Source organism: Neofelis nebulosa, chromosome 2 (genome assembly GCF_028018385.1).
Source record: "Neofelis nebulosa isolate mNeoNeb1 chromosome 2, mNeoNeb1.pri, whole genome shotgun sequence".
NCBI lineage: Eukaryota > Metazoa > Chordata > Mammalia > Carnivora > Felidae > Neofelis > Neofelis nebulosa.
Window position 1 is genome coordinate 11,717,209 of NC_080783.1, and position 24,992 is coordinate 11,742,200.

Consider the following 24,992-nt stretch of genomic DNA (forward strand, 5'->3'; position numbering starts at 1 on the left):
GGGGACAGGAGTGGAGCGCGGGGAAATGATGGGAATGATGAGCTGAGTTCTGACATGATGAGTGCGAATTAGCAGAGGAGGAAGGTTCAAGAAGGTGTCTAGAAAATGTTTGGACGTATAGGGTAGGTCTAGAAAATAGGACTTGAGAACGACAGAAATAGAGGTCTTTAATTAATTTGATGAATACTATTATTTCCTGAAGAAACTTTATAAAAGAACACAGAATACATTAAGATATGAAGTTTAAAAACAAGACAAGGCCTGAAGCAATGGGCATGTCGCAGCAGGCATGGTGTGGGGATGGTTTAGTGCATGGGTCCTCCACTCTGCCAGGCTGAGGCGGTGGGAAGAGGAGAGGTTTGGGAGAGCCCCTGACTGATGCAGGTTTGAATGCAAACTCACTAGGTATGTGAGTCTGAGTAAGTTATACCCCTGAATAGACTTTTCTCATCTATACGGGGGATAATAATTCACGTTTCTCAGTGTTGGTGGCTGGATTAAATGAAGCAAGGTATGGAGAGTGGTGGGCACACAGTGATCACATGATGATCACTGGGCACTTTGATGATCACCTTCATGGTCTTAGAGACCAAGGGTGATTTGGAAACGTATGTGTCATTAGTATAATAAAAGCCCCTTTCATGTTCATTGATTAACTAATGAAGGAGGAAAGGAACAAACATTTATTTATACTTCTTTGCACTGATTGAACTTCTGGTTAGGCAGGAGCAGGAAGCTGTCGCAGGGAAAATGTGACAGGATATGTATTTGCAGTCGTCTCTCTGAACTTATTTCTCCCAATTCTCATACTGCTAACATGACAGAGGGTTTCTTAGCTTTTTGTCATTCCCTAAAGGGTTTGGTCCCTGGCAGCGAACACATCCGGGGCAGCCCAAAAGGCTGAGTTGAAGATCTTGGTATTGGCCGTGTACATATTCTCCCGTCTGTTGGTGCGGTTCTACCAAGTTGTGAAATGAAAGTAATTTGATCTTAGCCCTGCTCAAGAGCCGTGCCTTATACAGATGACTAACAAGTGACAGGATGCTGAAGGAATGCCCCAGCTCCAGAGGGTGGGGTGACTGTCCACTGTGATCACCTTCATCCCCTATTTGTACAGCTGGCCCGGGAGCCTACTGTTCTGTGGCCTCAGTCGGAGCACACATAGCACGTCTGATGACATGGTGTCAGCCTGGGCTTTGAGGAGGAAGAAGGGGATGGCTTGTGGCATCACAGCATGCCAGAGTTTCCTCAGCTGGCAAGATGATTGTCATTTCTGGATTTGGTGCATCTTTTCTGATTTCACGGTCTCTGGCTGAAAGTTGTGAAACACAGAGGCAGTTCTGTGTACATAGAAGAAAGGAAGGAAGGAAGGGAGGAAGGAAGGAAGAAAGGCAGGCAGGGGGGAGGAAGGAAGGAGGGAAGGAAGGAAGGAGGGAAGGAAGGAAGAAAGAAAGGGATAGGAAAGGAAAGGGGAGAGAAAAGAGGAAAGAAAAAAGAAAAAGAAAGAAAGAAAGAAAGAAAGAAAAAGAAAGAAAGAAAGAGAAAAAAGAAAGAGAAAGAAAGAAAGAAAGAAAGAAAGAAAGAAAGAAAGAAAGAAAGAAAGAAAGAAAGAAAGAAAGAAAAAGAAAGAAAGAAAGAGAAAAAGAAAGATCAGTAGATAGATCAGGGAAAACTACATCTGAAAATAAGGCATTCATTCCACTAGGCTTTTTTTTTTTTTTTTTTTTACTACCCTGAATCCACTGTATATCATGTTATTGTTCATGGTTGGAGGGTGCATAGTTAGGAAGAAAAGATTTCTTTAAAAAATTTTTTAAAGATGCCAAATTCTTTTGATTATTTAATGAATCTCTTGTTATAGAAGTGTCTCTTATGGGTTTGTTATTTAAGTCTGTTGATCCTGAAGTTAATTCCATTATAGCCTTATAAATAAGTAAGCCCAAATATTTACTTGTAAACATAGTTTTTTTTAATTGACCCCTTCTTTTATATGAAACAGTTTAAGGATATTGGAGTTATTCTCTATGTTGCTGTGGATAAATAATTTACTCAAATTGGGTGAACTAGCAATGACTATTTCAGAGATTGGGGTTTGGAAAAATTTCATGAGTAGCTTTCTGATAGGTTTAATAATGTGATACAAGGTTTGGTGTATTTCTTTAAAAAATTTATCCTATAAGGAATTACCTGTTAATATGAGAAAAAAAAAACAACACAGCACTCCATATAAAAACAAACCACAGCTTTCCCCAGCATCTGTAAATAAGTAGGCATTTAATATTTTATGCTAGCTTTTCCACCTGCAAAGTAGAGGTTATTTTGCTGTTGAAATGAAGGCATGGCAAAACCCGTGTTCTGTCTCAACAAGAAGATGTGAACATCGCTGTGTTTAGGGCCATTGCTCACGGTGTGGGGTTGTGTTTTGCTCACCTCAGTGTGGAAACATTGACTGTATCACTGTTCAAATTTATTATTTATTGCCTTTCCTGCCATCAAAGTCTTGGGCACATAGACTGTGCCCCCCAGAAGCTCATGGTCTAGCAGGTATGGGATTAGGGGGATAAAGAGATGGTCACTATAGCAGGGGAGGGATGCTATTATAGGAGCATCTCGAGAGGCATCTAGTTCTGAAGTGCGGGTTGGCGGAGGGCAGGAGGTTGGGGAGTCCTTCCACGAGAGCACTAAAAGATGACCTTGGGAGTGGGAGGGACGGACGGTTCTGAGACAGGATCAAGTCTGTGAAAGAACAGAGCTTATTCAGAAATGGTGAGGAAATCAGTGTAACAGATGGGTAAGGGGGGGGGCACGGGGTCCAGAGTTTTAATAATGTAAATAACCATTCCTTGTTTTATTTTAAATTTTTTTTTTTCAACGTTTTTTTATTTATTTTTGGGACAGAGAGAGACAGAGCATGAACGGGGGAGGGGCAGAGAGAGAGGGAGACACAGAATCGGAAACAGGCTCCAGGCTCCGAGCCATCAGCCCAGAGCCTGACGCGGGGCTCGAACTCACAGACTGCGAGATCGTGACCTGGCTGAAGTCGGACGCTTAACCGACTGCGCCACCCAGGCGCCCCTCCTTGTTTTATTTTAAAAGCATTTTGGATGACACCTTCTCATATCAGGACCCATTTCTGTACTGAATGGAGTTTTATCATTCTTATGGCCATGTGAAACACTTCTACTCTTTCTTTTTTTTTTCTCTGCAAAGTTCCATTAGCTCACTGGATCTGGCCTTGCGTGTCCAGAATGAAGCACATTAAAGAGATTTATAGGCAGTTAATTGGCTGTCTCTTTCTCAGTTAATGTTTAAACATACATTTTTTTTTCTAAACGTTACATTATTGTAAAGTACAGCATTCACAAAAGATAATTTAGCAGGTTTTCTGTAAATTACCTATCAGATGAAAAGATGATTCCCAAACTTCATGAAAAGGCAGTTCATTTCTGAGTCTTATATTTAGGAAATCTTACCAAGTAAGAGTAATTAACACAGGTGAAAGAAAAGAAAGAAAGAAGAAAGAAAGAAAGAAAGGGAAACAGGTAGCTGAAGTCATTTATCTTTTAGATTGTTGTTTACAATTTGTGCAATATTTAAATTGATATGCCCACGAAATACCCCCAAATGATTTGTGCCTATATAACTACATTTTATATTTTATTGTTGTCTTTTTAATAACACATATTTATACATTCAAGCTTCCTTGAAAATCCTAAGCTTTATTAGTATTTTTACGGATACTCAATAAATAGTTGTTATGTTGATGAAAAAGCATGAAGAGAAGGGAAAGTTCAGATGAAGTAGGATTTTGATTTGTTAAGGTTAGGCAGATGGTAAAGGTTGTTGATAATGTTTGTTGAGTCCGTGACTTAATGATGAAAGAGAAATGGTAACTCATCTTTGTTATAAAGGTCACATTTGCTGTTGGTAAAGAACATATTGCCCTGGCTTGCATTTTCCCTGCTGAGACATGACAGAATGCTATTTTTGTATATCCTTCAAGAAATGTTCCTTTATAAACATATATTTCGAGAAAATGCCCATTTGTTTCTCTACAGGTGGGATCATATGACACACAGCTTGTTTTTCCCCCTTTGAACAATGAACTGTGTATAATGAGAGTAATCACAATAGTTTGCATTATGGTTCCAGGCACGATGCTATTAACACTTGCCGTGCAGTATTCTTTTTATGTCCACTGGCCATTGACGGATAAAGAAGCTAAGGAACAGAGAGGCTAAGAAATGTGCCCTAGGTCACACAGCTAGTGTGGGCCTGGGCTTACAACACAGGAGGCTGACTGCAGAGCCTGGATGTTCAGTCACTGTGTCTTCCTCAGCAGCATCATGAGGATGATCTGTGTCCGCTCACAAAGCCCTGCTCGCTGTCTTTAATGTGCAGGCCTTACACGTTCCCCGCGGGCCTGTTCCAGCCGCCGGTCTCTGCACTCGTTGCGGGCTCTGGGAGAGCCCCAGGTACCCGCCTGGCAGCAGGCACCCGGCACCGTGGTCCCCCAGCGAGGAGGTGAACACCGCTGCTTCCTCGCTCTTGAGTGGGGTCGCTCTGAGGTGTGAGCTCTACCCTGACTCCGGGAGTGCCCGCTCTGGGGAGAGCTTGTGACCCACTGGTCATGTTACCGGAGTCGGGTTGTTGGGCCCAACAGTAGAAGCGAGGCTGGACCCCAAAACCAAAGGCACAGCCAAGGCTCTCTTGGGGCTGCAGCTTGAGTGAAAGGGACACAAAGCACCAACATAGACTGGCTGGGCCGGCCTCTGCGAGCAAAGAGATGGCCCTGCCTTCAGGGAGCAAGTTCTGGCTCGGGTTCTCACTCCAGGATGCAAATAACGGCGGGGGGGGGGGGGGGGGGGGAATGCCTTGCCCTGATTGGTTGGAAGGGCTTCATTCTGATTGGTTGGAAGGAGCTCATCCTGATTGGTCGCTATTGGCAGGCAACTCAGGCCGCCCAGTGCTTTTGGAGCAGAGTCTTCAGGTACGCGGAGTCTCTGTTGTAATTCCGGGTTGGGTGCAGGGCTGCGTCCTGGTTCTGCTCGGTAAGAGAAGTGGTTTACCAATAACTGCTAACTGGAGCACCGGGATGGCTGAGTCGGTTAAGCTTCCTACTTCTGCTCAGGTCATGATCTCAGGGCTTGTGAGTTCGAGCCCTGTATTGGGCTCTGGACGGGTTTTTCTCTCTCCCCCTCACCGACTGGTGCTTTCTTAAATTAAATAAATAAATAAATAAGTATAAACTTAAAAAATAAATAAAAACTATAAATAAATAAATAAACAAATAAATAAATAAATAAATAACAACTAACAGAAAGCGCCCCAGGTGCATGGTTTTCACCTGGGACTTGTTCCGATGGTCCCTAACTGTCTCAATGACTGGCTTGATTCCACACCCTGTTTCCCCATCTTCCCTTCTCTGTGTCACCTCCCTGCTTCCTTACCCTATCTCCTTCAAATCTCAGACAAACGATTTGCATTGACTTCTTGCCCTATGCTTTGATTCTGAAGCACCCAGGCCAAGACAGGCTGCATAATGTTCCTTTTTTGAAGGTACCAAAGTCTATTCTATCGATCTCAGATGGGCGGATTTTTATAGGACTTCCAGGTTTTCTTACTATTGTAAATAATATTGTTGTGAATATTCTGGCATTATTGTCTTTAGAGCAGGGCACCTGGGGCTCCTGCCTCCAAGACCTCTCCCATCGGTCCTGTGTCTGGGCCTGGCCAAGGCCAGCAGCATTGTCCAAGGTGGTATCCCACGTGTAGACCAGGACTGGCTGGATCCCACAGTGTGTTTCTTCCTTTGAGGTTGTTAAAAATGATTAAAGAAGCCAGCTTAGGTGATAGAAACAAACTTTATTTAACACTTCATGAAGCGGGCAGTCTTCCTTCCCAAGGATCCAGAGAACTGCAAAATGGGGCAGAAGACAGGAAGCTTTTATGGGATGAAGAATAAGGAAAAGGAAGAACAATGGAAAAAGAATAGAAAGCAGGGAAATAAGGGTGGCTTGGGGTGTGGGGATTGGCTGACTGGAGGTAGTGGGTGTCTGGTCCACATGAGCATTTACAGGGACCCAAAAGTCATCTGCTTCCTTTTGCTGACGTGGAACCCGGGCAGGGGGAGCGGCTCCATCTTGGGCCTCGAAAGTTGTTCCAACAGGGTGCACTTGGATCCTTTATCCCCTGTGGGGCTTACCTCATGAGGAGCTCAGGGGTTCATGCTTATGGGCTGGTCTGGGACCACATGGCTGGACCCTGGTCCAGCCTTGCCAGCTTGTGGGACTCCGTTCATGGGATCGCAGGGTCAGCAGAATAGTGCTGACACAGATTTCAGGTGACTCACTTTTTAAATAGATGAGGCTCTCTAAAATATATTTTCTCCTGGTCCCCACACATCTGAGGGGAAGTCCTATATTCTTGTATGTGGCCCTACTCACACTTGGAGTTCAGCAGCAATACTTCAGAATTGCCCAGAGGTTTGAGATCTGATCTGAGCAGATATCTCCTGAAATCCATTCAGCTTTTCTCTCTGCATATCAAGACTTTCTTGTTCATTGAATGCATGAGCATGTTTGGTGGGGCAAGGGGCTACAACATGATTTTCCTTAAATCTGTGGAAAAATTTTAAGAAGCACAAGAAATTTCAGGTGAAAATCCTGACTTCAAGTGAATACTGAGAGTGTTTTCAAACTAATAAAATACAGCATGGGCTCCAAAATATTAGACAACATGGCTGAACACCTTGGACACCACAGTGCGTGGTGTTATACAGGCAGATCATCTTGCATCAGTGAAAACCTTGTTGTAAACTTCTCATTATAAAGCTTCTTTTTACCTAATGTAAGGGTATTGTCTTCAGATTGTAAAGTCAGTTTTTTAAAAAAACACATGGGCTGCTCTTCCTGCTCACGGGTTCTGTCCCCGTGCTTTAATAAAATCACCTTTCTGCACCAGTAAAAAAAAATGCAGTGCCTGGGTGGCTCAGTCGATTAAGTGTCTGACTTTGGCTCAGGTCATGATCTCATGGTTCATGAGTTCGATGAGTTCAAGCCCCATGTCGGGCTCTGCACTGACAGTGAGGAGCCTGCTTGGGATTCTCTCCCCCCACCCCGTTCCTCCCCTGCTTGCACTCTCTCTCTCTCTCTCTCAAAATCAACAATAAAAATTAAAAAAAAAAAATGAATCTAAGATATTCTCTGCCCACATCAAATTATAGACAGAGATTGAATGATGAGGCTAGAAGTGTCACTTAGAAATTCTGATTTCAGATTCTTAAGTTCAAATAGCCTCACTGTTCTTGTACATTGGCTATTTTATAAAAAGTAAATAAGTTTGCATATAGAAAATCATTTTATATGTCATAAAGATGTAGTTGATAGAATTGCCTTTTTCAGAGTCCAAAGGTCACTTTCCTAACCGTACAGGGCCCAGGTAGAATGTGTCCAAAGCGGCTGGGTGGTCAGGCTGGGAGCTTGGTGAAGGGATTTCCTAAGCCAAAGGCTGTGGTAGATGGTGGATGGGAGATTTAACTGGTGAGCAAATATCCCTGCCCTCATAGCGTTAATGTCTAACTGGAAAGGTGAACAATAAATGGATGGGCAAAGAGTTGAAAAATATGAAATGCTAAGACGCCAAGAATGAAATGGACAGGCTAATGAGGGCGGCAGTGGACTGGAGATCCTCCTCGACTGGGCTAGGTGGGGGGGGAGGGCTAGAGGGTCAAGGAAGGCTGCTAAGGAGGTGGTAGTTTAGGGGAGATCCAAGTCCTGTGGAAATGTAGAGAAGGAGCAGTCCAGAGGGAAAGCCCAGCCAAGGAAGAGCCGCAGGGCTGGCTGGGAAGTCATGAGTGTGGGGTGCCAGGTAATTAGGGCCATACCCTAGAAAGTCTGGAGGGAGTCCAAGGTTTACTTTACAGGCAGTGGGAAGGCAAGGAAGGTTTTTAAAAAGTGGGGCAGCGCCACGGTCTGATTTCTGTTTCCATGTCACTCTGGTTGTGCTGTGGAGAGAGGCATGGGGGAAGGGAAGAGGAAGCAAGAGAGCAATTTAGGAGCTCTCTGGTGGCAGACAGGGGGACTGTGAAGAAGTGAGTTCCAGATCTGTTTTGGAAGTGAAATGATAACCGTTAATCATAGATTCAGTGTAGGTGTGACAGAAAGAAGACTGTCAAGGATGACTCCAGGATTCTGGCTGGGATTTAATAAGGTAGTTGGGGAAGGTTGAAAGAGGATTGCATTTTGGAGGAAAGGCAAGAATTCCATTTCAGATTTTTTTGTTCTTTTAAGCCGGAGGTACCATTATATCCAAGAAGGTGTCAAGGAGGCATCTGGATATGCTCGTCCATCTGGAAGTTAAAGTTAGAAAAATCTGTGCTGAGACATATAAGTGGGGCTATTCGAACCCATGATATTTACAATTTCAGTCCTAGGGAGAACCATGGGTGTAGGGACTATGGAGAGAGACAAGGGGGCCTGGGACAGAGAAGGGAGCAATATCACGGGGGTGGGAGGCAGCGCATGCGGTCCTCCGAGGTCAGTCTTCCTACTCCAGATCAAAGAGCTGTGAGCCTCACAACTGCTTCTAGTGGGTGGTGACTCAATGTCCATTCAGTGCATCAGGTCATCTAAATGCAATGGGGGACAGGCAACAAGGGAGAAGGTTTCTCATCTTTGTACTGGAAATGTTCCCACTGTGGGTTCAGGGGGAAGAGCTGAGCTCACGAAACATCTTCACCTAAAATAAGAGGCGACCTTTTCATTCATGGAAAGTCAGATTGCGTAAATATAAGTTGACATGGACAGCCTCCTTCCAAATTAAGAATAGATATTAGGTAAAAGAGGCTAAAAGAAGAAAGGTTTTTCACTAAAGGGGCAGAACAATCATTCACCATATGAAATTTTTAAAAAGATCTGGCAGCTTTCTCTACTCTTAATCTGTGCCACTAACACAATGGTAATGAGACTTTGATTTCTTTTCTTGCTTTGTTTTGCAAGTTGCTTGCTTTGCTAAAAAGCTCAAGATTTATAACTGTCACTGACAGAATAAAAATAGTACAAGAACTGTGATTAGTTTGTGTGTGTGTGTGTGTGTGTGTGTGTGTGTACACATGGGATAATTAAAATGTATTGTATGGCTTAAATTCAGATAGAAAAAGGCAATGTTCCTCTTTCTTATTTTTGTAATTAATTGATCATTTGTGCTTTTATTGTTAGAATTTGCTCAAACTCTAATATTCCAGTCTTCTGTTAGCTCACGTGAACATGCGTTTGTGTTGGAAAATGCTACTTAAAAATCAGCCATCCCTCTGCCTTTTAAACCTTCCTTCTTAGGGTCAACCAGGACTCCCAGGGCCACAGGGTCCTATTGGACCCCTGGGACTGCCAGGACCCATTGGAATTCCAGGAGAGAAAGGGATGAGAGGTGACAGCGGCCCTCCTGGAGCAGCCGGTGACAAAGGTGATAAGGTAAGCCTTCTCTTAAGTGAGGGACTCTTACTAACCGCTTTACTGGCACTACTGTGCCAGGTTTTTTATAATCACAAGTACTGTCTACTAGCACCTTATAATAAATTAAGTTTGAACTCCTCTTCCATAATCAGCCCTCATTCCCTGGCTCCTTTCCAGAGGAGCATGCCTGTCTAGACTTCTCTATGCACTTAAATACTCGAGTGCACCCAATGAAGGGTTGTATTCTTTCATGGCTTTTTAAAAACGTAAATGGCATATTTGTTGTGCTAAGCTTTTCTTTTTTGTACTCAGCCATATGGCTTCCAGGTCATTCCTTATCAATTTGTGTAGATCAAACTTATTTTCTTAAAAATACTGCACAGTATGTCTTAATATGGATAAAACTATGGTTTATTCCCGGTTGATGTAAATTTGAGGTCCTGTCCCAACTTTGTGTCATGCTAGTGTGCAGAAACAATCCTGTAAATCGCCTGCACTTGCATTTAATAGTTTATTTCTCTAGGATAGACAGACTCCAGGAAGTTGAATTTCTGGCTTATAGGGTATTGAACATTTTCTTTGAATTGATGGTGCTAAGTTGGCTTCCTAAGTACAAAAAGAAAAGTACAAAAGGTTGGTTTTTTAACTGTTGGCATTTAAATTCATTAATGCAAAAAAATAAGTGACAATGACTGCTAAGAGTCTTTTAAAAATTATGTCATTATTTATGTTTTCAAGTAAATCCATATGTTAATCTAATGCTTTGATACCTCTTATATCTTTGTTTTGTTTTCTGGGATTTTAGGGTCCAACTGGTGTTCCTGGATTTCCAGGTTTGGATGGCATACCTGTACGTATCCCTAAATTTTCTCCATTTTTTTAAAAAGCTCATCAAAACCCTTAAAATCACATATATTTATATGGCAAACTCTTCTTTATTTTCTTTTGATAGTACAAGGAAAGGCGCTTACATTCCAGTTTTGTGTAATAACTTTGGGACTAAAAGACTTTACTTGAAAAGTAAGGTTTTCAATCAGATTCGAGAAAAACATTCCACAATATAAGCTATATATACCTGCCATATTCTGGAAATAAATGTATACTCACAGTGCAAGTTTTTACTTGCTGGTTAGTTTTGACAGTAGAAGTGGGCTTAAAACTCTCATTTCTAATATGGAAATGAAATGAAAGAAGCAAGAGTTATTTCAGAAGCTTTATAATCCATTAGAGAGTATTTGTAAAGATTTTAAGGAAGGTGATCTCCTAAATTTCTTAGAATATTCTAAACTAAATTAATTTCAACTGGGCTGTATTAAAATGTGTCTGTATATTTTTACTCTGCTACACAGTACTTGTGGGTGGGAAGGAAGTTTTTACAAATTAAATAACACGTGAGTCACAAATGCCTTAATTTGGGTACCCACATTATGTAAACTTTGCGTTGCAGTATTCTTGCAGAAAGACTTCACTTACAGTCTTGTTTTTTACAGGGGCACCCGGGGCCTCCTGGATCCAGAGGCAAGCCTGGTGTGCATGGGTACAATGGCTCGAGAGGTGATCCAGGGCTTCCAGGAGAAAGAGGAGTTCCTGGCCCAAGAGGCCCCCCAGTAAGACCTCCCACAGCTCATCCTAAAGGGAATCTTAAGTGAAGGGCTCTACAGTGGGCACATGCTTGATGTGGAGCTAAAATTCGTGCCTGTTGAAACTGTGTGAAGCAGGGACTGTCTGTATAGGCCAATCAGATGCTCAGGGAAGACGGTTGCTGTAACTTACAGCAAAAGCCTGAAGTTTCTCCCACTGGAAGCAAGGTCAGGACTTTTCTAGGAGGGATTAACTTTGAAATCTGCACGTCCTTTGTAGGAGCTTGATAAATGATATAATTCTTATGTGGTTACCAAATTAAGATATATTAAGGTATTCAGTAGGAAAACTTTGGGAAAAGAGAATACATTGAATTTTTCATTCACTTTTTAAAAATACTCTACATAAACTTGCAGCTACCTACAGAAACCTTCTAAAAGGGAGATGTTCTGTTTTTAAAAGTTAATCTTACAAAGTTACAGAGGCCCTATTTTGAATATGACAACTAAAATGGATAAAATCAGTTGTTAAGAAACTATTCCTAGGGCCTAAATTATTAACTGACAATTGCAAAATTGTTTACTTGTAAGAAGTATATATTTGCATTATTATGTCTGAGGGAAAATGAAATTTTCCTGCTGAATAATTAGTAAATGGCTATGTATATTATTATATAATACGTAGCCTATATATATTATATATTTATAAGATATATGTATAATATAAATATATTAATAGATACTCTCTTTGGAGATTCTTTAATAGATCTTAACTGAATTTTGAATAAATATGTATGAGAACCTTAGGATGATAGCAATAATGAAGAAATGTCCTCTAGTGAAACATGACCATAATGGTATTTTACTGGTGAGTAATATTTCATAAAAAAAGAAAATACTACAACGGTAATATGATTTTTCCCCCTCCTAAGTGAATATTTTATTTTCAGGGCCTTCCTGGGGAAAATGGAGAAAAAGGAAATTCTGTGTTCATTTTAGGTGCCATTAAAGGAATTCCGGTAAGTTTTATGATCATAGTGAGTTTAAAATATTATTTTTCCACTAAGTAAACCCATCCAGGAAACACACGGACATATCTCTTTTGAAATGTCCCCAAGCACACTGTTTTTAATCATTACCCTGACTCTGTAGATGGCATCATACTTCTTGTGTGAAGACACTTAGCTTTAATTGCTCAGGCTATAAAATTCTAGTACCTCCCAATCATTCTTACAAAGTGCAGCAGAGACACTTATTTCCGGGTTTCTCAATCTTAGCACTGCTGGCATCTGGGGCCACATAACCATTCCTTGTGGGTGTTGACTGCGTGCATTCTAAGATGTTGAATGGCATCTCTGGCCTCTACCCATTAGATGCCAGTAGCATCCCTCCAACTAAATAATACCTCCAGATATTACCAAGTGCACCCTGGGAGGAAAGGTCACCCTAGTTGAGAAGCACTGATTTATTTGTAGTGAGAATATTGTAATGTTAATACCTGCTATCTGGTATAAAAGGAATCACTGCTCTTGAACTTGAAAATTATGGAACCTTTACAGCACTATCCTTGGTAAATTAAATGCTTTTGTGTTTCCATACACAATGATATACAAACTTGCAGAAATAAACTCTTGAATGACCATCTATATCTCTAATACGAGTACCATGCATGAGTTAAGCAGATCAGTAGATACAAGTCAAGAAGGAAAATACAGTTCATTTCCAAGACATGGTCATTTCTCTTCAGAATATTCTACAACATTTAGGTAAAACTCAAATTTCTTCTATTAGACCCTGAGTTTCATGCCACCCAGGATGGGCAACACCTGAATGCCGATTCCTTTAGTGAGATCACATTATTCGTTTGTAGCCTCTGAGCCTATACACAGCAACAACTATGCTTTTGTTTATAGCTTAAATGATATGTTAAGAAACTTAGCAGCAAGAGGAGGGTCACTCTAGGCACCAGGAAGGAATAAACTGATCCTTTCCTACCATTGTGATCTTGAGCAACCCCTCAAACTCTCTGAGCCTCATTTTCCTTTTTTTTGTGAAGGTAAATGAAATTACTGTCTGCCCTGTTGTCTTCTCAGCACTGATGATCTATTGTAATAATTAAAAACTTTTTTTTAATGTTTATTTATAAACATTTTTAATGTTTATAAATTTATAAACATTATAATGCAATGTTTATAAATTTATAAACATTTTTAATGTTTATTTATAAACATTATAATGCAATGTTTATAAATTTATAAACATTTTTAATGTTTATTTATTAACATTTTTAATGTTTATTTATTAACAGAGAGAGAGAGAGAGAGAGCAGGGGAAGGGCAGAGAGAGACAGAGGGAGACACAGAATCCAAAGCAGGCTCCAGGCTCCGCGCTGTCAGCACAGACCCCGACGCGGGGCTGGAACCCACGAACTGTGAGATCATGACCCAAGCCGAAGTCGGACGCTTAACCAACTGAGCCACCCACGTGCCCCAAAACAATACTTTTAAGAGCCCATAGCCACTTCACAGCCATTTGGATGGTTATTTAAAAAATAAGAACAAAAACAAAAAGAAACCCTGAAGTGCCTGGGTGGCTCAGTTGATGAAGCATCCAACCTCAGCTTTGGTCATGAGCTCACAGTTCATGAGTTCAAGCCCCACATCGGGCTCTCTGCTGTCAACGCAGAGCCTGCTTTGGATCCTCTGTCCTCCCCCTTACCCCCATCCTTCTCTCACTCTTGAAAATAAATAAAACATTAAAAAAACCCAGAAAATCTTAAGTGTTGACAATTATGGGGAGAAGTGGAACTCTTCTGTATGGCTGGTGGGAATGGAAAATGTGTAGCTGCTCTGGAAAATAGTATGAGGGCTCCTCAAAAAATTGAAATGTAGAATTACCTTATGATCCAGCAATTGCATTTCCAGGTATATATCCAAGCGAAATGAAAGCAGGGACTCAAACAGATCCTTGTCCACCCACCCTAGCAGCATTACTCATGACAGCCAGAAGGTGGAAGCAATCCAATGGCCCATCGTTGGATGAATGGATAAACGGAATGTGATCTCTACATACAATGCAGTATTATTCAGCCTTAAAAAGGACAGGAATTCTGACACATGCTACAAGGGGGAATGAACCCTGAGGTCATTAGGCTAAGTGAAATAAGCCAGTCATAAAAGGACAAACAATGTATGGTTCCACTTATAATGAGGTTCCTAGAGTAGTCAGATTCACAGAGACCAAGAGTAGAATGAATGGTGCCTGCCAGGAGCTGGGGGAGGGGAATGTATTGACCAGCTCCAGTTTCCATTGGGCAAGATGAAAAGTTCTAGAGATGATTACACAACAGTGTGAATATACTTAATGCCACAGAACTGTCCCCTTAAAATTGGCCAAAATGTTAACTGTTACCTTATGTATACTGTATAATATATTTTGCATTAAAAAAGCTATATTCAATAAAATATACTCTTTGCATTTTTAAAGTGTGTAGTCTCAGGGCAGAGCCACTAAGCTGTTGATCCACCAAGAGGCAGGTGTGAGAGAATTTCCACATGAATTCCCTTTCCATCCCTATAGGGTGATAAAAAGGAGCAGGGTGTCCATTATAAGAGGCAAGTTCTGGCAGTTAGACCAGAGACTGTTAAACTGTGATGAAATGGGACCATTGAGTTGAGAGTTAAGATTGTAAATGGAAAGATGAAAATCTCATCTTGACTCTGTGTCATCATGACTCCAGCAGTCTTTGTCTGGTTTTGGCTGAATCGAAGCACGATTCCAGGCCTGGGAATGGACACAGAAAGTTCCATGGGTGAAGCCCTCCACAGTTGTCTTGTCAACGCCGAAAAATTGAACAGGCTGCACAGAAAGTCCAAATAATTCCTGTGTGTTCTCCTCCCTTTGCATCACATGTGTTTGGGGAAAATGGTGCCTCTCTTCTAAAGCAATGCATCGTTACTATTGCAGGGTGACAGAGGGGACCCAGGACCTCCTGGCGTGCCGGTAAGTCGCCCCAGCAGGCCGTTTGCTTCTATTGCTTCCCACACTGTTTGTATCCTAGCAGGACCGGCTGCAAAATTTGCAGAACCCACCGGGCAAAATGAGAGCTTAGATCCCCTGTTCAAAAATTATTAAGAATTTCATGGTGGTGACAGCGGAGTGTTCTATCAGGCATGTGCCCCCGTGTGACCATGCAGGTCCCAGGCCCGTGAACTAACGGTCCTGGAGTCTCCACAAGCTGCTGCTTACCTTCGTCTTCTGTTTTTTAGTGGTCATTTGGCCTTACTCAGGGGCGTACACTCACTTAATATTTGGGAAGGTACATGTCCCTCTAGACTACCCAAATAATACGTGTTGGTAGAAACGACTTTGCTTTGTACCATTCTGCCTGCTGAATTAGTAACTGTGTGTTGCATTTAATTTTTTGCCCCGTCTTTATCTTCCTGAAGTTGTTTTTTTTTTTAATTTTTCAAAATGTTTTTATTTATTTTTGAGACAGAGAGAGACAGAGCATGAGCAGGGGAGGGGCAGAGAGAGAAGGAGACACAGAATCCGAAACGGGCTCCAGGCTCCGAGCTGTCAGCACAGAGCCCGATGTGGGGCTTGAACTCACGGATCGTGAGATCATGACCTGAGCTGAAGTCAGATGCTTAACCAAGCCACCCAGGCGCCCCTATCTTCCTGAAGTTGTAAATCAATGATTGTATTGGTTTTTTGCAGTTAATCAATCAGTGTTCACAAGATTAAGATTGACAGCAATTATGCCTCTGAAGGATTAACCTCTTATTTTGCTTGGCAACTTTCGGCTGTAGACGGGCTTGCTTTCCCACATTACTTTCCTCATAACCCTTCAGGCTCAGCTCGACGTAATCAATGAGATACCTTCATGTTGCCTTTAACATAAATACCAGTTCATCCTCCTGGAGACAGGGATTTCTTGCATGCTCGCAAATAATTTGACATGGGCAGAGTTGGTGGGAGAAGAGAGCCTCTCCCCACACTTCTAGGAATGCACAGCTGTAACCCTTCCTTGTGAATTTGTGTGGAATTATGCTATCACGTACATGGTGCAGAAAATTGTGACTAAATCACCTTAATCTTGAATCAGGGGCATTTCTATTCACATTGATCTGATAGGGTATGTCTTAAAAGTATATTAAAGAGTATAAATACAGCCATAGTGTAATATTCATTGTTATTAGCTAATATGAATGTTTTAAAAAGCATCTTGACATATATCAGTGTTATAACATATATAGAATTTAGAAGTAGCTGGTAATAAGTTTTCTTTGTTCTTTACTTTTGCTATTGCAAGATTTATTTATAAACAAGTAGATTGATCTCTGGGTCTTAATTTAATCCTAAATGTAAGAGTTGGTCACACCTGCCAGACTATTGCTGTCATGTAGCTCTGTGCCCTTTTTTTTTTTTTTAACGTTTATTTCTTTTTGGGATAGAGAGAGAGAGAGACAGAGACAGAGATAGAGACAGAGTGTGAGCAGGGGAGGGGCAGAGAGAGAGGGAGACACAGAATCCGAAGCAGGCTCCAGGCTCCAGGCTCCGAGCTGTCAGCACAGAGCCTGATGCGGGGCTCGAGCTCACAAGCCACGAGATCATGACCTGAGCCAAAGTCTGACACTTAACCGACCGAGCCCCCCAGGCGCCCCACTCTGCGCCCTTTTAATGGCATGTCAGCTGCTGTGAAGATGCTCCTGCTATAGGGCAGATGTGTCCGGGACTGTGATTTCTTTGGAGGTTTTTAATCCACCTTGGATTACACGCAGCTCTTGCTGTGACCCATGATTTTGAATTTGAGTAACTAATGCACTGATTGTTCTCGTGTTTAGGGATCTAGGGGTGCAAGAGGACCAGCGGGCCCAATGGGACATCCAGGAGAGCCTGGGTTACCAGTAAGTACAGCACTGCTCATTCTGGCCCTTAGAAAACCCAGCCTGTATGTTTAAATTAAGCAAAAGCCAAAAAATAAATAAATAAATAAATAAAAGAAGCAAATTGAAACCTCGGGGTGGGTAGGCACAGGTGGGTTGTTTGAGAAGTTACCACTTGATGAATCTGCATACGCCCCCCCCCCCCGCCCCGCCCACCAAGTATGAGTTTGTCTTGAAGCCTTGAAGCAAGGGTCCTCCAGGGAAACAAGCCATGGGAGGAAACAGCCAGGAGGGGGAGACCAGCAGCATGTTTTAAAGTTCAGGGTTTCCTAAAGAGGATCTTGAGACAACCCAACTCGGACCCATTGTGATTTCTGTGACTGATACTTGATTTGTGCCTTTTTGCCCTTGATTTAGGGTGCTCCGGGCCATCCTGGGAGACCAGGCTTGAAGGTGGGTGGTCATGAGTAAGATGCTACAAATGGAGACTGTCCGTGTATAACGAGATTAGTGACCACGAGATTTGTCAGAATTATGTCTTTCCCTTATTAGACTTCCCCAAATATTTAATAAACTTCACTTAATTGCTTAACCAGAAATCTTACTTGCTTGTAATTACCTTTTAAATATTCAAAAGCAATTACCTTTTTTTTTTTTTTTTTTCCTTTTCTTTCCCAGGGTAATCCTGGCGTGGGAGTGAAGGGGCAAATGGGAGAACCGGTAAGAATCCCCTTTTGCGCGGAGGAGCAGACGTTAAAATGTATGTGCTGCCGGGGCGGCGGGGAGGGGGAGGCTGTTCTGATTGTCACTTAAATCGTGTTCATTATCCAGTTATCGTGTTCACTGCCCAGTTTTATGGCTGAGATGCTGTTTTTGCTGAATTATTATGGCACCGTTACCCTTGACTGTAAAATGACAGTCCTGAGAAAATTTGCCACTAAATTCAAGTTAATGTATATGACACATTTTACCCCAGCAAAAAGAGATTGAACATTTCTGATAATTTAGTATATCCAGCGTAATGGTTTGTTTAATTACTGTATTGCTTGGCTTAATTTCACAAATTTCCTCAGAATCCTAAACTCTACACATAAATAAAAACATAAACACCTGGAACCAAAAGCATTTAGCGACACAGTCTCCCACTCTCTCCTGCCTCACACCTATGCTCACTGTCCCTCACCCCTTCCTCCCTCACATCCACAGTCCTTTCTCCTGAGACATGAAACTCAGCAAAGATAAGCTTTAGAAAGGTATTTTAAGGTGGCAGCTCATCTGGAAACAATCTGAATGTCTAACAGTTGGTAAGTGGCTCGTGCCACAACTGTGGGCAAGTAGATATTGAGCGTCTACTCTGCCAGGCTAAGATCAGTGCTGGATATGGGGAATTTTAGCAAGACCGACTTGATCCCCACTCTCATGGAGTCCCAGTGTGGTTGGGTACGTTATGGTGCAGGCATTTAGCAAAACGACTCTATTGCCCAAAATACACTGGAAGACCTCATGATGTGCAGACATGCCTATGACATAATGTGGATCAGAAAGTACAGGTTACTGGGGCGCCTGGGTGGCGCAGTCGGTGAAGCGTCCGACTTCAGCCAGGTCACGATCTCGCGGTCCGTGAGTTCGAGCCCCGCGTCGGGCTCTGGGCTGACGGCTCGGAGCCTGGAGCCTGTTTCTGATTCTGCGTCTCCCTCTCTCTCTGCCCCTCCCCCCGTTCATGCTCTGTCTCTCTCTGTCCCAAAAATAAATTAAAAACGTTGAAAAAAAAAATTAAAAAAAAAAAAAAAGAGAAAGTACAGGTTACTAAAGTATAAGGTCAATTAAAACAACACAACAGGGGCACCTGGGTGGCTCAGTCAAGCGTCCGACTTTGGCTCAAGTCATGATCTCACAGTTCGTGGGTTCCAGCCCCGTGTCGGGCTCTGTGCTGACAGTTCGGAGCCTAGAAACTGCTTCGGATTCTTTGTCTCCCTCTCTCTCTGCCCCTCCTAGACTCACACTCTGTGTCTTTCTCTCTCTCTCTGTCTCAAAAATAAATAAACATTACAAGAATAAGCATGGTTATATTTACCAAAACATGTTACTCCCTCGCTTATGTATTGTTTATGCATTCGTTTAATCATTTATGCACATAACATAAATGCCTCAGAGCAGCGGCTGTAACAACACCATCAAATATTAGGGTACATCAAAAAAAAATAAGCCTAGGTCCCTAACCTGGTCCTTCTGTAGTTTCCAGTTATAGGTAGGGATTGAATTATTGGCTCTATTATTTCATTTAAATTGGAAATAGTATTCTTCTTCCCCAAATCCCACTTAACAAAAACATTAATGGCTTTAAAATTATATATTTGAGAATCTTTGTTCCACTCGGCGTAGTAAGTACTACGCATTTTATGTGCATTGTCTGTTTAATAACGTAATAATACTTTGAAGTAGACAGTGTTATAACTAACCCCTAGTTCATGGAGAAGGAAGGTGAGATTCAGAGGAATCAAGGAAACAAAGGCTAGCTAGGAGAGATTTTTAAGGAACTTGTCCAAAATGACAGTCAGTATGGGCCTAGTTTGCAAACACAGGTGACCAGCTGTGTCATCTGCTCTTAAGTATATCTAAGTGCAGAATGAATGGAAATATTCAGATAAGTAAAAAAAAAAAACAACAACAATTATCTGCTAATTAAGGGTGAGAATTTTTGGTTGTATCATGGCAAACCCAGTTCAGGGGACATTTTATTCCCAAGAGAATAACAGTTCTAATGACATAAATGACAACTTTTGGTTAACTATTCTATACAGAGAGCTTAAACATATCGAAAACAAATTAGAAATAACCAAAATCTAACTAGAGTAGGATGGCTTAATAAATGATAGTATAGTCTTACAGTAGATTATTGTGTAGGCACTAAAAATCAGGTTTTTGAAGAATTTGTAGTATAATTGGAAAATGTGCAAAAAACAGTATTATAAAGGAAAAATACAAAACTCTTAAAACTTGAAACTGTAACAAAATATAAAAGTATAAACCATAGTGTGTATTTTAAATTATGTTTATATATTCTGTATAGCATTCTGATTATCTTTTAAATTGTATTTAACACATCATTTGATCACATACATGTGTGTACATAGGTACATTATCCAAGGTATGTGTACAGATACAGACTCATAAGCACACACACCACAAAGAACTATACCAAAGTTTTCATAGAGATCTCCGATGATAGGATTATGAATCGCTTATATTTTTAAATTTAATTTTTTTAATTTTAATTTTAATTTTAAGTTTTCTTTTTATTTTAAGTAGGCTCCATGCCTAGCATGGAGCCCAATGTAGGGCTTGAACTCACGAACCTGAGATCAAGACCTGGGCTGAGATCGAGAGTTGGATGCTCAGTTGACTGAGCCCCCCCAGGTGCCCCTAGTTTGTTTTTGTTTTTGTTTCTGTTTCTGTTTTTTAATTTTATTTCTAACGATCAGTATTATTACTGGTGAAAAACAATAAATACTTTAAGTTGCATGATGTATTTGCCATGATTTTTGTTTTAAACTCATGACACCCAGGACTGTATGCATTATATGACAATACATGGGTGAAATTCTTCTTTGTTTCAAATTATATTTCAAAATAAAGTTAATATGAAATTCCTATTATCTTCCTTTTTTTTTAAGGGTGAAGTTGGCCAGCAAGGTTCTCCTGGACCCACCTTATTGGTACAGCCACCTGATTCTTGTCTGTATAAAGGAGAAAAGGTAATTCCCAATCCATATGTTGCCTTGATAAAGTAGTCACAGCCAGCATTTTCTGAACATGTACCTGTGCCAACAAAGTGCTGAGCGCCTCCAGGAATCACAGCATCAATCCCAGAGCAACCTTAGCAGATGAGTACTGTCATTAGCCCCATTGTACAGACTTGGAAAATGAGGCTTGGGAAAGTTACCCGTGTTCTCAAGTTTATTCAGTTGCTGCATCACAGACCTAGTGTGGGCTGCTAAATTGTGACATGTCCTCCAGAATATAGTGCCCCATCGATACTGTCTTTGGTATATGGGCCGAAGGGGCCACTGGAAGTCCGGTCGTCCTTGAGATGTTACATATGGGCTTGGCGTTTTGATCATTGAGAAGGTAACAGGTATGTAGAAGTGGACACGTAATAGAAGTTTGGCAAACATCACTTCCCCTGTCAGCCTGCGATACTTACTGATGTTACACTCGCCACCCCCAGATTCTGTTGTCAGTTTTCAATTACTGGGTTAACTTTCACTACCTTGCTCAAAATGAGCCACTCCTCTCAATGGCTCCACTCCCAGCTTGCACCTGCTGCTCTGGTTCCATGGTGGTCACGTCCCCTGTGCCCCACGACACGACACCTCTCACACAGAGCTGGTCTGAATAGTGTCGGGTTTAGAAGCGCTCCTGGACCTTAGTTGCTATTGAGCAACAGTTGAAGAGTAATCCTTTATTTTGAAAATTAGTAAAATGATTGTTGAAAGGGGTAAGTTCTGAAAAAGATGGAATTCAGTATGTTAAATAATAAGAATAAACCAGATAAATATTCATTGTGATTTTTAGGGCATAAAAGGAATGCCTGGTGTAACTGGACCTCCAGGACCACCAGGACCCAAGGTAATTTATTGAAATACCTTTTTTTTTTATTTGTAAGGTATGCTATATTAATGAAAAAAAAATGTTTTGCATGGATCTTTACCATTGCTTTAAATGCTAATGTATGTTAATAGAAGTTTTCACTATTTTATCATAATCCCGTGGGGCATCTATTCTAAAGTACTTGTTTCCTTTAAACTGCCGGCAGTAATTTTTAAATCTCATTTTGTTTCTGAATGCCATGTTGCTGAGATAGGGCTGCTCGAATGCCTCTGAATGTTGTCATCTCTTTAAGGGAAAACCTGGATTTGGGGCCAAAGGAGAGAAGGGTGTTCCTGGGTTCTCAGGACCGCGGGTAAGGCTGGTTCACGCCATCCCTGCTGCCCCTAACGTCAGCGAGTTGGCTTTCTCTCTCCCATTTTTACAAAACTAGATCAGCATTTCTAAGAACTCAAAGTGGAGGTTTTCTCAAACAGGGACAATATATTTTGGGTACAAATGATATAATAGCAACATGTTCAACAAAACGTCCCTTCTGTTGACATCATTTAGATAAACCAGGCGAGCAGAAGGTAGAATTGGTGGGTAGGAACAGGATTGTGGCATTTCCTGCGTGGCTCAGTGTCGGTGCAGTAGCAGCTTGGAATCGTTCATTTAAGCCTATTTGACAAAAGAGGGTACTGATCTATGGGCAGTAGCTACAAAAAAATACAGCATCAGGCCTCAACCATGCCACCAATGGGATGGATCATCACTGATAGAGTCACTATAGAGGCCAGACCCCCTATGGGCAGGGGCATTGAGTTTATCTGGCTCCAGATTCCGTAGTTAAGGGGCAACATTGGCTTCCATGATAATTTTTATTGCTGATAATGCACAGAGTACCTATTAATCTCCAGACAAATTATACTGCAACGATTCCAAAAATATTTAGCCCAGTGCAATCATTAGACTAAGTAAGTGAAAACACAAGAACAACAACAACAACAACAGTATGTTCTTAATTTAAAACACTGGCAAGGACATGCATTTTTAAAGTAAACTCAAAAATCAGTTAAAATAGCTGATGTTATAAAGAAGCAGTCTGTTTTATACATATTTCCTTTCATTCAGCTGCCTTTAGAGCCAAGATTCAATATCCAGAAGGCAGTTTCCTAAGGTGAAAAATAATGCATTGAACTGGTTCGAGCACTAATTCTGCTTGTGTTGATTTTTGTGAATTTATTAGGGTGATCCTGGTTCCTATGGGTTGCCAGGCTTTCCAGGATTAAAGGTAAATGTACACGATTATAAAGATGATAAGTATATTTTCATTCATAAGTACAATTAAGTGTCATTCAGAAGTCGTACTAGGGCCTGCAAGTATGCACACAGTAACTGGAAAAGGAGACACGTTTATTTTATGAATTGCATGATCTAGCTGTAAGTGCAAAAAAACTAACACACAAAACTGTCTGAAGCAATCCAAAAATAGTGTTAAGACTTTGCACAGAATCTCAGTGAGCGTGTGTCGTTCAGATTAAACAAGAGTGAGACAATTTGTCACCCAGTCATGTGTTTTTAAAAAAGGAATGTTTGTGTTTCTTTGTAGGGGGAACCAGGACTGTTTGGAGATCCTGGATCATTTGGATTTCTTGGCCCAAAGGTAAAAAAATAAAAGGCTTATTTGAGTATAGCCTGATAAAATTCTATATCCCTTATGTTAACTAATTTATTTTTAAAAATATTTGAAAGAATCCTTGAGAAACAGAAGTTTGGAAAGCAACAGAGTTAATTTTGTACATGTTATCTCAATGCATGTTGTAAATGTTTATATTTTACATTTGAGAAATCAACCTTTTGAACGTGAATAGTAATGAAAGTTTCAAAAATTCCATGGGGATCAGCTAGTATCCCAATTAAAAATCAGAGGAAGTTGTGGAGAACTCTCTGTGGGGGCACCTAAATAAGGCCACCTAAAATAAGGTGTAGATTCAGATTTTGTAGGTGAATAGACTATTTTTCAACGTTTTTTTTTTTTTTTTTTTAATTTATTTTTGGGACAGAGAGAGACAGAGCATGAACGGGGGAGGGGCAGAGAGAGAGGGAGACACAGAATCGGAAACAGGCTCCAGGCTCCGAGCCATCAGCCCAGAGCCTGACGCGGGGCTCGAACTCACAGACTGCGAGATCGTGACCTGGTTGAAGTCGGACGCTTAACCGACTGTGCCACCCAGGCGCCCCAGACTATTTATACCAGACTGCCAAGTTCAACGTGAATGCTCATAGTATTTCTAAGAAACTTCCTGGTTTCAGAAGTATCTAGTTTATGGGCATGAAAAAACTTTTTGAGGTTTTTTTTTTTTTTTTTCTTTTGTGAGAATTTTGCCAGGTGATCCTTTACTTCTGCTTATGGGTGGAGGTCGGATGCTTTTGTTATTCCCAGATCTCTATGAACCATTCTTTTTTTCTGGTCAGCCTGTAATCTTTATTTCTCAAACGAATGCACCCTTGGTCCTTCTAATATTTAATTACAGGCAACATGAGAAAAATATTAATATTTCTAAGAAAAGTGTCTGAATGAATGATTTCAGGGGGACCCTGGAGATCGCGGGTACCCAGGACCACCCGGTGTGTTGGTAACTCCATCTCTTCCGCTCAAAGGTTTGTGTCTAGCTTGGTCCCGCCATAAATTATTAGGAAATGGGACTTGGGTGGCCCTGACAGAAGATTCTGGCCCAGGATTTGTGTATTTTGCATGCTTGGCATGCTAAATACATTGATTTTAGCAAGAATATGTAATTTACAAGTGCAGGTCGATAAGTGCATCTGGACCATCTCTGTTGGCATAAGACTCCAAATGTTATTTTTTTTAGCATGTAAGCTGTATGCAGAGATTTTTGTTATGTCACCCTTCTAATTTTAATTGCTAAAAAATGTTTCCAAACCATCTAAGACCTAGAAGACCTCCAAGAAAGTGACCCAAGTCAGTGTGAAAGACAGTGCCGCTCAAGGTTCATGTCTCTGCAGAGAAGGGATCTAAGATCCTGCATTTTTTAAAAAGTTTGTTTATTTATTTATTTATTTTTTTAATTTTTTTTTTTAACGTTTATTTATTTTTGAGACAGAGAGAGACAGAGCATGAACGGGAGAGGGTCAGAGAGAGAGGGAGACGCAGAATCTGAAACAGGCTTCAGGCTCTAAGCTGTCAGCACAGAGCCTGACGCGGGGCTCAAACTCACGGACCGCGAGATCATGACCTGAGCCGAAGTCGGCCGCTTAACCGACTGAGCCACTCAGGCGCCCCGAAAAAAAAGTTTATTTATTTATTTTGAGAGAGAGAGCGAGCTTGAGCACAAGCGCGAGTGGGGGGAGGGGCAGAGAGAAATGGAGGGAGAGAATCCCAAGCAGGCAGACACGATCAGCATGGAACCCAAAGCAGGGCTCGATCTTATGAATGGTGAGATCATGACCTGAACCAAAAT

The 24,992-nt window shown here is 41.3% G+C and overlaps 1 protein-coding gene across 6 annotated transcripts in view; it reads left to right on the plus strand.

The window, feature by feature from the left end:
- COL4A4 (collagen type IV alpha 4 chain) overlaps positions 1 to 24,992 on the plus strand; it is a 133,757-nt gene that overhangs the window by 36,448 nt on the left and 72,317 nt on the right. For all 6 annotated transcript variants that reach the window (XM_058702634.1, XM_058702654.1, XM_058702624.1 and 3 more), the window contains 14 exons: positions 9,336 to 9,470; positions 10,258 to 10,302; positions 10,943 to 11,059; positions 11,983 to 12,051; positions 14,999 to 15,034; positions 16,879 to 16,941; positions 17,338 to 17,373; positions 17,599 to 17,640; positions 20,595 to 20,675; positions 21,496 to 21,549; positions 21,824 to 21,883; positions 22,757 to 22,801; positions 23,120 to 23,173; positions 24,102 to 24,171. In XM_058702634.1, coding sequence (XP_058558617.1) covers positions 9,336 to 9,470; positions 10,258 to 10,302; positions 10,943 to 11,059; positions 11,983 to 12,051; positions 14,999 to 15,034; positions 16,879 to 16,941; positions 17,338 to 17,373; positions 17,599 to 17,640; positions 20,595 to 20,675; positions 21,496 to 21,549; positions 21,824 to 21,883; positions 22,757 to 22,801; positions 23,120 to 23,173; positions 24,102 to 24,171 — 907 coding nt within the window. The remainder of the gene's footprint in view (positions 1 to 9,335; positions 9,471 to 10,257; positions 10,303 to 10,942; positions 11,060 to 11,982; positions 12,052 to 14,998; positions 15,035 to 16,878; positions 16,942 to 17,337; positions 17,374 to 17,598; positions 17,641 to 20,594; positions 20,676 to 21,495; positions 21,550 to 21,823; positions 21,884 to 22,756; positions 22,802 to 23,119; positions 23,174 to 24,101; positions 24,172 to 24,992) is intronic.